At 51.6% G+C, this 13,497-nt stretch overlaps 1 protein-coding gene across 3 annotated transcripts in view; it reads left to right on the top strand.

The window, feature by feature from the left end:
- The window catches only part of PGBD5 (piggyBac transposable element derived 5), a 106,852-nt gene that overhangs the window by 86,223 nt on the left and 7,132 nt on the right, over positions 1-13,497 (top strand). For all 3 annotated transcript variants that reach the window (XM_060642788.3, XM_060642786.3, XM_060642787.3), the window contains exon 4: positions 11,063-11,243. In XM_060642788.3, the coding sequence (XP_060498771.2) occupies positions 11,063-11,243 (181 nt within the window). The remainder of the gene's footprint in view (positions 1-11,062; positions 11,244-13,497) is intronic.

Raw genomic sequence — 13,497 nt, 5'->3', positions numbered from 1 at the left:
TGGGATTAAACCCAGCCTTTCTGGCCCCAGATCCCACCTTCTTAACCACCAGGCTGCCTGGGGGAATTTTCTCACGTGAGACAAAAACCTCGCATCTCTTCTCTTACCCAGCTTGCTTGTTGTTTCATTGACGGTTTTAGCATCAACTGTCCCCCATCTCCCTTAGTTTGAGACCTACTTTTCATGTGGAAAGGACTTGAGGAACTTGCAGGAAGGGGTGTCTCTTCTTATTTGGTTTTTAGTCTTTTAACAGGATTCGCTCGAAATGCCAGGATCCGAGTGGGATTAATTAACCAGAGTGGATTTTGCTTCTGGAGTCAAAAACCGGGCAGCACAGGGCCCTCGTCCATCTGTTTCCTTGTGCGCGCTGGGGACCCGCTCTTCCGTCCTGGCCACCTTGGAGGTGGTTATGTCACAGGGTGGAATTGGCTGGGGTGCGAGACATCTGTCACATCATCTCTGAGTGTCCTTGAGCAAGTGGCTGAGAATCATCTCCTCCTCAGTCTTCCTGAGTGGGGTTACTTTGCCCTGCCCTCCTCACCGTGTAGGGGTTCAGAGGTGACAGTAAATATCCAGTGGCCCTGTACGTGCATCAGGCACTGACTGGACCAGACTGAACCCTGGCTTTCTCCGCAAGGAGCTTAGACTCTACAACCACACGGAAGTGAACGGGTGCAAAGACCCACAGGATGCTCGCCCCCGCCCCCCACCCCCCTGCCCGCAAGCCTCCCCAAGATTTGTGCTTTGGAATGAAACAAAAGCGAGTTTCTTGCAAGGGTCAGTTGTGCTGAAGGCACACAGTTAGAGAAGAACCACCTTGGCGCACGGGCCTTTCCCAGCCGCAGTCAAGGTAAGAGGCCACGTGAGAGGAAATTGGTAGCACAAGGCGGCAATAAGGGGGCGGGTGGCAGACTTTGCTGGAAAATAACCGGGCTGAACAAACCGAGGGTGGCATAAGGCAGCACCGTCCAGTCGGACTTTCCATGACAGCGGCTACCAGCCCACGTGACTGTTGAGAACTTGAAATGCGACGGGTGTGACTGAGGAATTGCATTTTTCATTTTACTTAATTTCGGTTAAATAAAACCAGCCACACGTGCCTAGGGGGCGTAGAGCGCACGCATAGAGCTTTGCTATTTAAAAAAAAAAAAAAAAAAAGATTTTGACATACACAGCTTTCATCACAGGCAGTGGCCTTTTGCGAGGTACATAGCGTATTATTATCCTTACAAATGAGGAAACCAAGGCTCAGTGCAATTAAGTTACTGGCCCCAAACCACACAAGCCAGTAAACGGCAGAGCCCCAGCCCATCAAACCCAGCACCGATGCCTTTACCGTCTCCTTGCAGTAGGCCCCGTTCCTCCCCTGGTAAGGGAATATCACTTCAATTTTACGGACACCAGTGGCTGTCCCCTGTCCAACCCCCGGGGTGTCCCACATCTCCATAAGCTCATTCTGCATAATTTCAGCCAGTGCACACCATGCCCTCCCGCACTGCTCCCCCCACCCCCGACCCCATGAGGGGTCCACCCTCCACCCTCTCCAAGCACAGCTTGTCAACTGGAGGTTCGAGCAAAGGATCACAGACCCCGATCCTGAGTGACTTGCCAGTCCCCGGAGATGCCCTGCTCCTACAGATACGCCACGGCAACAGGGGAAGCCTGATTCTCTTCCGTTCTGGAAAAGAAGTAGGGCCAGGGATCAAGACCAGCAGAGATGAACCAGGTTCTCCCCGAGACGGGGAGAGTGCCAGAACCCCAGTGACAGCTTCGTGGGGGCGTCGTAATGAGCTCTGAATCCATCTGTCGTCATAGCTGTCACCGGTGTGCTGAGAAGGTGCGGTGGGGGTGGGGCAGGAGAGCTGGGCCCCCCTGTTCCAGGTCTTGAGGCCTTTCAGAAGCAGCTGAGACAGTTACGTGTTATGTGTGTCCCCCAAGGTGGTTTCCTAAGGCCCTTTCCGTTGTGACAGCATAAAGCATGCCACGTTAGCAGTCGCATCCCGGGGCAAAGCGTCCTGCCGTGTATTGACCGATTTTCTTTTCTTTTCTTCCTGTATATATCTGAAAGTTAGTTAGTTAGTTAGTTTCTTGCTCCTAGGAGCAAGAAAAACTTTTGTTAGGAGGAAATGAAAACCTTGGCAATGAAAACATAACAGTTTTCTGCCCTAAAGACCTTTGTCAGACAAGCTCGTGGCTCAGATAGTAAAGCGTCTGCAGCAAATTCACATTCCCAGGGGCGGGCAGTGCCCTGTGCTCTCCGTGCTGCTGGGACTATTTCAGTGTAATGATGCTGTCTCCACATGTGTCCGGGGAGAGACGGGACCCCTTGGGAGCCACACCAGCCTGCAATTACACACCTAAATGAAGGCTGTTTCCTCCGGCGCTGCCTCTTGGAGGCTCTTACGGAAAGTGCCCGGCACAGTGTAGGAGTGGATGTGTGGGTCTCCAGCGATGCTGCCTTTCTCAGATTACTGATCTTTAGGGCAGGCTCGCAGATCCGGACACAATCCATGCATGTGTCTTCAGCCGTCACAGCAGTGGCGGAGTTGGGATGAGATTCCATTGGAGGCTCTGGGGTTTTTTCATAGAATCACCGATTTATTCGTTCAGCTGAGTCTGAATTGATATCTCTGACCAGCTGAAGTAATTCAGTCCAAGCAAACCCAGGCCAGTGGGATACTGGACCAGAGGGCCCGTCGGACAAGCAGCACCTGCCAGGCTGGGCCCTTCCTCTCTTGGCCAGGTTTTAACTGCCCAGCTGACAGTTCCTTCTAAATTGTGCCCCTTGAACCTGTTGGGATGAGCACCGGGTGTTGTATGGAAACCGATTTGGCAATAAATTTCATATTAAAAAATAAATAAATTGTGCCCCTTGACTGGGACTTTCGAAGTTACATTTTTTATGTTACTTATTTAAATGTAGATCCTAGTATATAATCAGTTTATTTTTTTTAATGTTTGTTTATTTTTGAGAGACGGAGACAGTGCATGAACGGGGGAGGGGTAGAGATAGAGAGGGAGACACAGAATCCGGAGCAGGCTCCAGGCTCTGAGCTGTCAGCACAGAACCCGATGCGGGGCTTGAACCCACGGGCCGCGCGATCATGACCTGAGCCGAAGTCGGACGCTCAACCGGCCACCAGGTGCCCCTGTAATCACTTTAAAAGTAAGCTCATGCTGGGGGGCGTGGGGGGATAGATATGGCGGAGGGAGATTAAGAGGTACAAACTTCCGGGCACCTGGGTGGCTCAGTCGGTTAAGCGTCCGACTCTTGGTTTCGGCTCAGGTCAGGATCTCCTAGTTCGTGAGTTCGAGTCCCGCATCGGACTCTGTGCTGAGAGTGGACAGCCTGCTTGGGACTCTCCCCCTGTCTCTGCACTTCCCCCACTTGTGCTCACGCTTTCTCTCTCTCTCTCAAAGTAAACTAAAAAAAAAAAAAAAAAAAGGTACAAACTTCCAGTTATAAAATAAGTAAGTCATGGGGATGAAAAAGTACAGCATAGGAATATAGTCAGTAATAGTGTAATAATTTTGGATGGTAACACGTGGTGGTTACCCTTCTCGTGATGATCAGTATACCTAAAACTAATACCTGTATAATGTCAACAGCCACTAACTTAGATCTGGGTTGTCTTGGGGAACAAATCCTGCGAGTTCCAAATGCACCTGTGCGTGAGTGAGCCCAACAGGGAAGTTCTTCTGTAGTTATATTTCGTCTGTTTGTGATGAAATTATAGTTTAGCATCCCAAAACGTAAACATTTCAAAATGTCTGTGATACCAACGTATAGAGATAGCCACTTGAGGATACAGCCAATATATTTATATAAACACACACGCACCCCATTTTATAATGTAGATACTTAATTAGAAGGGTATCGTGGACCTTTTTACTATGTTATTAAATAATTTTTGGAGATCATGATTTTAAAAGACATTGCACTGGATTCCACAATACCGACAGGTAGTAATTTTAATCAGCCTCCTTTTCGTGTAATTAGGTTGTTGCTAATTTTTTTGCCGTTATAAAAAAAATTCTGGGGCGCCTGGGTGGCTCAGTCGGTTGAGCGTCCGACTTTGGCTCAGGTCATGATCTCACGGCTCATGGGTTCGAGCCCCATGTCGGGCTTTGAGCTGACGGCTCAGAGCCTGGAGCCTGTTTCGGATTCTGTGTCTCCTTCTCTCTCTCTGCACCCCCCCTCACACTCGGCCTGTCTCTCAAAAATAAATAAACATCAAAAAAAAAAAATTCTGAGATACATGGTTATATATATATGTGTGTGTGTGTGTGTGTGTGTATACACACACACACACACACACACATATATGTAAATGTATACACACACACACGTATATATATATATGTATATATATACATAAATATACGTATATATATAGGCAGGCCCTTGGGTACATTTCTGATTGTTACATTAGATCTAATCTGCATTTCTGATTGTTGTGTTAGATTTAATCTCTAAAAGTGGAACCTATCAGTAAAATAACAGGTTTTTACTGGTTTTTACTTCGGCTCACATTTTTCGTTCATGCTACAGAATCACCCTGCAAAAAGATTGTACCAGCTTAACATTGCCAGTGGTGACGAGTGGTCTGTCACCAGTAACGGGGGGTTTGAATGTAAGGAAGATGGTGTATTGTTGGTCCACACGGTGTATTTTGAGATCAGTCTGTCTTCCAGGGAATAAAGCCAACATCATCTCCACTCTGCTGGTCTTTTTTTTTTTTTTTTAATGTTTATTTATTTTGAGAGAGAGAACAAGCGAGCAAGGGAGGTGCAGAGAGAGAGGGGGAGAGAGAGAGAGAGATTGAGAATGCCAAGCAGGTTCCATGCTGTCCGTGCAGAGCCTGATGCGGGGCTCGAACCCATGAACCATAAGATCATGACCTGAGCCAAAACCGAGGCAGACACTTGACTGACTGAGCCACCCAGGCGCCCCTCCATTCTGCTGGTCTTAATAACATAGGCCAGCACTCCATCTATCAGCTACGGTGTCGGAGGTCTTGGGAGCCTTAGAAATGATGCTTTTGTTTTTTGTTTTTTGTTTTTAGAAATGCTGCTTTTGAAGTTAATATGTGGGTAGTAGGCACAACTCTTAAGACGCTCAAGAGATTCCCGCCCCTGGTATGCACATACCTTCTCCACTCAAACACTAGTCCAGGCATTGCCGAGGGAGTTTTGATTTTGTGGGTATAATTATGGTCCCAAATCAGTTGATCTGAAAAAGGCAATTATCCTGGTGGGTCTGACATAATTAGGTGAGCCTTTTAAAGGAAACAGCCTCTTCCCAGCGAAGAGATTTTTGCAAGGAGGGATTCATCCTGAGGGAGGGTTTGCAAGGCAGGCTTTGAAGGTGGAGGGGCCACGTGGTAAGGGGCGCAGGTGGCCCGGGGGAGCTGAAGGCAGTCCCCGCTCGCGGCTGGCAGGGAAACAGGACCTCAGTCCACCAGCCACAAGGGAACAAGCTGAGTGAGCCTGAAGGAGGATCCCAACTGCCAGCTTGAGAACACAGCCGGCTGACACACTGATTGCGGCCTTGTGACACCAGGAGCAGAAAACTCCCCCGTGCCACGCCCGCACTTCCGATCCACAGAACTGCGAGCTAATGAATGGGTATTGTTTAAGCCACTAAGCTCGGGGGAATTGTAATGCCACAAAAACAGATCCAGGATTTCTTCAGCTAGGTTGTGGGACCTTCTGGATCATTTCCTCCTCCTTAACACATTTGACCCTTTACCACTCTCTTCTCATTCTCCTTCTCTGACCCTTCCTTTCTGTGTTTCTCTGGGAGCCCCTTGCCCGTGGCCACCTCCCCCCCACCCCAAATGCTGGGGCTCCCCAGCTCAGCCACTCTTGGGATTTCATTGCACCTGTGCACTCCGGACTCTTACCCGTGTGTCCTCATCCTTGACCTTCTCCGATGCGTGTCTCCGATGCCCTGTCTGTGGCTGCTGCTTGCACCCCAGACTCAGCCTGGTCACATGCTGGGCTAGTCCCCACCTCCTCCCGCTGCCGCCACGTTCGTTACCTTTTCACGTCCTATCTCCAAATTTTAGAACGCGTTCCTCGCATCACTGCCTGGATCTGACCTCTCCATAGAGCGGGAACGGTGTCGAGGGCCCGCAACACTTCCAGGCAAAACGTGAAAATGTTTGTTTCCCTTCGATCGGAAGGGGAGAAAACAAGCTTTGAAGTTGAAGAACGTGCTTTAATACATCATATTAAGGTATCCGTCTGCCTTGACGCCCGTGCAGTTGTAAAATGTGGTTTTAAATATTTGCGTGTGGAGGAAGAGAGGCCCATGGAAGCAGAAGGGCCCGCGAAAGTCACAACACGGTCCTGGCGTCACCTTATTTCTAGAGAAGCAGGTGTTTGCATTGATGGTGGCAGGCATCGCCCTGTAAGCGGGGAGGATGCTTTTTGAGGTGATCCCGGTGGATAGATGTCTTCTGGCTTTGGTGACTGGGAAGGGTTGCACATCACCGGTGATTTGGGGCCACTGCCGTGGCCTCCTCTGCCGTGGCAGGGGGTCGTTTGAGCTCGGAAGTCCCTCCCTTGCCTTCAGCTACTTGCCCCGTGCTCTGGGACTTCCCTCGCGACGAGCAGACGAGGCCAGTTTCTGGAGCGCGGGTGAGGGATTCTCTGGCACCCTGGATCCAGCAGGATCCTCTGGCGGGTCCGTGCAACCCCTGCGTGGCACCCCACACCCGTCCCCGAGGTCATCCGTGCTTCCAGAGGGTCAAAGAGGGAGGGAGAACACACGGCTCTGAGCAACTGAATCTAGTCTGGAAATCAAAGAGGTGATGTTTTGAGGGTGCACCATGCTTTGGAGCCCAGGTTAGCCAGGCACGCGGACAGTCCGCCTTCCAAGGGACCTACCACAGTGCTGTAGCGATTAGATGAGGCTTCGGCTCACCCAGTGCCGCATCTGGGAAAGCTCCCGGCAGGAAACTATTAGCAAGATGTGATCCTCTCTAGGTTACGATGAGATCCAGGAGAGAAGCAGGATTCTCTGAACCCTTTGCTGTCGGGATTCAAGCAGGGCAGTGTTTTCACTTATTTATTTATTTTTATATTTCATTTATTTATTTAGAGACAGTGGGGGAGGGGCAGAGAGAGCGAAGGAGAGAGAGAAAGAATGCCAAGCAGGTCCCACGCTGTTCAGCGCAGAGCCTGATGCGGGGCTCGAACTCACAAACCTCAAGATCGTGACCTGAGCCGAAGTCGAGAGTCGGATACTTAACCGACAGAGCCACCCCGGCGACCCTGGGGGCAGGGCTGCTCTGATGTAGGAGTCAGACCGGCTCCTGCCAGGCTTTCGTCCTGTGACAGATGATGGGCTGCGTGTTCATCAAGACGGGCCGTGGTCTCCTGTGCAGCTTTGTTGGGGCGTCTGAGGTTGGCGTGTGTGAGGCTCTGGTCCACTCTCTGATTGCCGACGCACTTCGTCTGCATCTGAAGCTCAGACCCAGCGAAACACGAAGGGGTGTGAAAGAAGTCTCACAGTCTCAGCACCTGTCGAGTCTGGCCTCCCGTAGGTGTTCACGCCTCCCGCCTGGCTTGTCCTGGGGCCTCTCAGTGCCACCCATTCAGAGTGTGGGTCGCGCTGAGTGTTCGTGAGGGCCCTGATGCTTCACCAGAGTGTTCTCCAGCCATTCATGTTCAGGCATCCTGGTTCTGCCCTGGGAAGCTCTTTTCTTTTTTCTTTTTTAATTTTTTTTAACGTTTATTTATTTTTGAGACAGAGAGAGACACAGCATGAACAGGGGAGGGGCAGAGAGAGAGGGAAACACAGAATCGGAAGCAGGCTCCAGGCTCTGAGCCATCAGCCCAGAGCCCGACGCGGGGCTCGAACTCGTGGACCGTGAGATCGTGACCTGAGCTGAAGTCGGACGCTTAACCGACTGAGCCACCCAGGCGCCCCTGCCCTGGGAAGCTCTTAATTGTCATTTCACCAGACAGCGCTCTGGCCCAAAGAGGCGCTTCTTGGGTTCCTGATCCAGGTTTAACGCCTCCCCGTCTGTTACGGGCTGAACTGTGTCCCTCAAATTCGTGTGTTAGTCCTCACACACACACACACACACACACACCCGCCCGCTCCCAGGACTACAGAATGTAACTGAATTTGGAGATGGGACCTTTAAAGAATTAATTAATTCGTGTTAAAAAGGTGTCATTGACGGGGGCCCTAATCTGACATGGCTGGTGTCCTTCCAAGAGGAGGAGCTAGGACACAGACGCACGCAGAGGGACGACCGTGTGAACACGCAGGGAGAAGACGGCCGTCGACGAGCCAAACGGAGAGGCCTCGGGAGAAACCAGCCCCGCTCGCTCCTTGACCTCAGACTTGCAGTATGCAGGACTGTGAGGAAATACACTTCTGTTTAAGCCGTCAGGTCTGGGTTAGCGGACGAACCCGCCAACCCCTCACGCCTCTCACTAGCCTTGTAAAGAGTGGCATCAGAAGAACCGGGTATGATTTGACCAGAGGAGATAAGACAGTCGCCACCCACGTTATGACGAAGCCAAGATCCCATCGGCTTGGCCGGTCATGGCATCCAGTGACCGTCTCCAAAGGCGTTAGTGTTCGTTTTCTCAAACTTTCCTTGCCAAGTCACGTTGCTTGCATCCTTTGCTGGAACGCTGTTGTTTTTTGAACTTGATTGTGGGATTTTACATTTAGTCCTGCTGTGGCCGCCCCCATCCCCCGGGGGGAGGGGCCTTTGGAAACCACGTGGGGTGTCACGGTGGGCCTGAGGGGTTCCAGTGACACATTTCTGATTTCCTGGTGAGAAAGCTGGATTTGGGTGGAGGACTTACTTTTGGATGACACTTGGGACAAAGCTAACTGTCCCTACGGTGGATTTCAGGGCACACGGTGCCCAGCGTGGGTATGAGGGGATTTCAGGCAGGATATCTGGGAGAGGCAGGTCTGAATCTGGGCCTCAGGTGGAGAAGTCCACGGTAGTGGCCACGAGAGTGGGGCTTTGCTGACGGAGAGAAGACAGGTTCTGAGAAGACGTCCTAGCTCTGCCAGAAACACATGTGACATGTGACAGAGATGGAGATTGGCTTCTCTGTCCCTGTGTTTTCCTGTCTATCAAAAGAGACTCCTTCTGGGCGTTGAGGTGGAAAAGGCATAGAGGCCCCCAAACGAAATGTCAGCGTTGTGCCAAGTTATCTACGAAGACGTTCTGTATCATCAAGGTGTCAGTCACCTGCCAGGCTGCAAGAAAGTAGGGTCCTCCCTGAGGACCTAGGATCTAGGGTGAGCTTTTGGGACAGGATTAGCTCTCGGAAAATGAGCTGCTTTTAAAATTAGACTTACCCGGGGGCGCCCGCGTGGCTCAGTCGGTTAAGCATCCGACTTCGGCCCAGGTCATGATCTCATGGTTCGTGAGTTCGAGCCCCGTATCAGGCTCTGTGCTGACAGCTCGGAGCCTGGAGCCTGCTTCGGATTCTGTGTCTCCCTCTCTTTCTCTGCACCTCCCCAGCTCATGCTCGCACTGTCTCTGTCAAAAATAAATAAACTTAAAAAATTTTTTTTTTAATTAGACTTACCCGGGGTACCTGGGTGGCTCGGTCGGTTAGGCCTCCGACTCCTGGTTTCAGCTCAGGTCATGATCTCGTGGTTTGTGAGTTCAAACCCCGCGTCGGGCTCTATGCTGGCAGCATGGAGCCTGCTTGGGATCCTCTCTCTCCTCCTCCCTCTCTGCCCCTCTCCTGCTCTCTCTCTCTCACTCCCTCTCAGAATAAATAAATAAGCTTTAAGATAAATAAAATTTGACTATATTCACTTTTTCTTTTTCTTTTAATTTTTTTTTATTCTTTATTTTTGAGAGAGAGGGACAGTGAGAGTGTGAGTGGGGGAGGAACAGAGAGAGAGGGAGGCACAGACTTTGAAGCAAGATCCAGGCTCTGAGCTGTCAGCACACAACCTGACACGGGGCTTGAACTCACAAACCGCAAGATCATGGCGTGAGCCACAGTCGGACGCTTAACTGACTGAGGCCCCCCAGGCGCCCCTATACTTACTTGTTTTTCATCTGCCTCTGGAACATCAGACACTGTATTTTGCAAGTGGTTCTCTGGCCAAAGACAGGTATTGTGGACGCGCCCAGGTCCTCCCTGGGGCCATGTTGGTTTTGCAGTGCAGAGTATCATTGGCCGTCCTCACGGGCAAGCCTGCTCTCCGCAGTTCGGTGCACTATTCGCTTGTGAAATGCTGCCAGTAAAGGCACCTAGAACATTCCCCAAGATGATCTTTTCTCCCTTAAGGAGAGCAGCAGTTAATACCCATGTGATAGATTCTTCATGACTCGGTCAGTCATTGGGAGAACCATACTTTTTCTTGAATCTATTCCCGTTCCCTGCGATGAGCCCCTTGGGGATGTCCATGGAAGATGTTCATGGCACAAAGAGTTGAAGAATTGCTTGCTAATTCCGGCCCATCCTCTTTGCTGGTCCTGGCAGCTCAGGTGAGTTTTTAATCCCCGATCCTGTCTCCTCCTCTGCCATGGGAGGCGAACACTACGTCTTCTGCCTGTGCCGTGGCTTCTGGAAGGAATAAGGAATAATTGCAGATGCACTTTGCGAATTAGAAAGCCGTATTCAAATGGAAAGGTCACAGATAAGTTTATCCCTTACAGGGGACGTGGCCTTTACCTTGTATTTACTGTAAACTCAAGTCCCTCCCGTGCTTCCGGACTGGGGGATGTTTGCATTGACCTCAGCTCCCAAATCCATCACGTGTGAACGTTTGTCCCTTTTTTTTTCTCCTCCCTTGACATTTGCAAACCGAAAAGTCTGGGCTGAGCCACCAGCTAGCTGCCTAGGTTACAGGGTGGCCTTGGGAGTGACTTGGGGCCTCTGCAGGCTGAGGAGGTGATGATGGTGTCATAGGGACCGTGGAACCAGTGGCTCAGGGAAGAGGTGGCCTTCCCGCTCATTTCTGGCCCGGCGACGGCCACCCGTGCCTCCCCGAAGCTTTGGGTCCCAGGCCTGACCCTGCCGGGAGCTCTCTGACTCCTGTGTGTGTCTGTTCAAGATTTACGTCCACCTGAAGGAAGGCGGGGGCCCCGATGGGCTGGATGCGCTGAAGAATAAGCCCCAGCTCCACAGCATGGTCGCCCGAAGCCTGTGCCGGAACGCGGCGGGCAAGAACTACATCATCTTCACGGGGCCCAGCATCACCAGCCTGACCCTGTTCGAGGAGCTGGAAAAGCAAGGTTTGTCGTGTGGCAGGCCCGTCCGAGAGGGGCCCCTCGCCCCTAGAGGAGTGATGGGAGAGGTCTGGGGGTACAGGCAGGCGCTGGTGATCAGCAGGGATACGGCCACGGGCTTGCGGTCTGGGCGGGGGCGTGTCGGCACAAAGCTCTGCCCAAGTCACATTTGGTTGTGTCGTTTGTTGGGAGACCGTGGCCATTGAGGGGTTCTCCTAGTGTCCTAGTCCATTCGGGCTGCTCTGTCAGATTACCACAGACGGCAGCTTATAAACAGCACACATTTATTCCTTGTTGGCCTGGAGGCTGGAAGTTCAAGATCAGGGCGCCAGTGTGGTTGGGTGCGGCTCTCTTTCAGGTTGCCGATCTCACGTGACCGAAAGGATAAGGGAGTTCTCTGGGGTCCCTTTTCTTTTCTTTTCTTTTCTCTTTTCTTTTCTTTTCTTTTCTTTTCTTTTTTTTTCTTTCCTTTCTTTTCTTTTCTTCTTTTTTTTAAATGTTTATTTATTCTTGAGAGAGAGGGAGACAGAGCGTGAGTGGGGGGTGGGGGGGTAGAGAGAGAGGGAGACACAGGCTCCGAAGCAGGCTCTAGGGTCCAAGCTGTCAGCACAGAGCCTGACGCAGAGCTTGAACTCACGAACCGTGAGATCATGACCTGAGCCGAAGTTGGATGCTTAACTGACTGAGTCACCCAGGCGCCCCATCTGGGGTCCCTTTTCCTTTCTTTCTTTTTTTTTTTTTTTTTTTGTTGATTTTGAGAGAGACAGAGAGACACAGTATGTGAGCAGGGGAGGGACAGAGAGAGGGAGACACAGAATCCGAAGGAGGCTCCAGGCTTCGAGCTGTCAGCACAGAGCCCGACGCGGGGCTCGAACTCACAAGCTGTGAGATCATGACCTGAGCTGAAGTCTCTTGCCCAACCAACTGAGCCACCCAGGCGCCCCGGAGGTCCCTTTTCTTAAGGGCACTGCTCCCATTCATGAGGGCTGCACCCTCATGACTCAGGCACCTCCCAGAAGCCCCACCTCTTAACACTATCACCTTGGGCATTAGGCTTTCAGCAGAGGAATTCGGGGGGAACGCACACATTTGATCTGTAACACCTAGTCCCAGCTCCTACAAAGGCTCTTAAGTCTGGACTCATCCCCATTTATAATGTGGCCCCTCCAGTTGACACAGATGTCACAGAGAATTATGTAGAATTAACACAGTCAGCAGGACAGTAGGCCTCAGAAAATTCTTAGTGCGCTATGGTGCTGGGATGCTTCGTTCATCTGTTCAAAGGTAGGAAGCCTTCTGTGGCTCCGGCAGAAATGGGGGCTGCAGAAAGAGGTCTGGACCAAGTCAGGGAGCCTGACAGCAAGCTGTATATCCTTTGCTTTGTCCTACATTTGGGGGATTTATATCTCGTCCACTCAAGAGAAACATAAAAAGCCTCTCCTCTGCTATGGCAGCCACTGAAATCGCAGACCGATTGCTTAGCAACAGATCAGACATCCGGCCTTAAAACAAAACCCTCTCAAGTAATGGAGAGCCAACAGCTTCTGACCTTGACCTCAGCCACTGCAGCAAGGAAGCAGCCCTAGACCGGGTGCTCTGCTGGCCCTGGCTGCGTCTGACTCACCTGCAAAGTCCAGTGCCCAACAGGGCTCTGTGCTTAATGGCTGAGAGAACTCAGGGTGGAGAGATCCGAGCACGCGAAGAGGGGCCGTGGAAGTAAAATTGGAGAAAATGGACCCTGATGCGCGCTAACCGAATCCCTCGGAAGAACGAGGGGTTCCTGTGTTAGAGCAGGTGGCGAGAGCCAAGGCTGCCATCCCCATTCGCCCACTCGTTCAAGTCCGACTGTGGGTGCAGGGCCGTGAGCCCTGGGGTTCCTAGAACCGCCCAGATAGCATATGCGTGCTGTTGGGGCCACCCGGCGTCACACGGTATACGCTCCCATCACCTAGACCAAGAGTCAGGTGGTGCAGTCAGGTGGCATGTTGTCCCGGTGGGGCTGGTGTCAGAGTGCGGGTGCCCAAGGACTGTCACGGGCCATCAGTGCTGCTGCCCTGACAGCTGGCCATGCTGGCCTGTGATTCTGGGAAGAAAAGGACGCTCCCCAGCTCAGGGAATTAGGGAAAGGACGAAGAGAATCTTCTACTGGGAAGAAAATAATTACACATGGGATTTAGCTTTTCCCGAGAACGAGCAAAGATTTCATTGCCTGTTGTTTGGAAGCTTCTGGAGCTCCTGTGCACTTCTTGCGTGGCTCCAC

Source organism: Panthera onca, chromosome D2 (assembly GCF_046562875.1).
Source record: "Panthera onca isolate mPanOnc1 chromosome D2, mPanOnc1 haplotype 2, whole genome shotgun sequence".
NCBI lineage: Eukaryota > Metazoa > Chordata > Mammalia > Carnivora > Felidae > Panthera > Panthera onca.
This window is presented reverse-complemented; position numbering and strand designations above follow the sequence as displayed.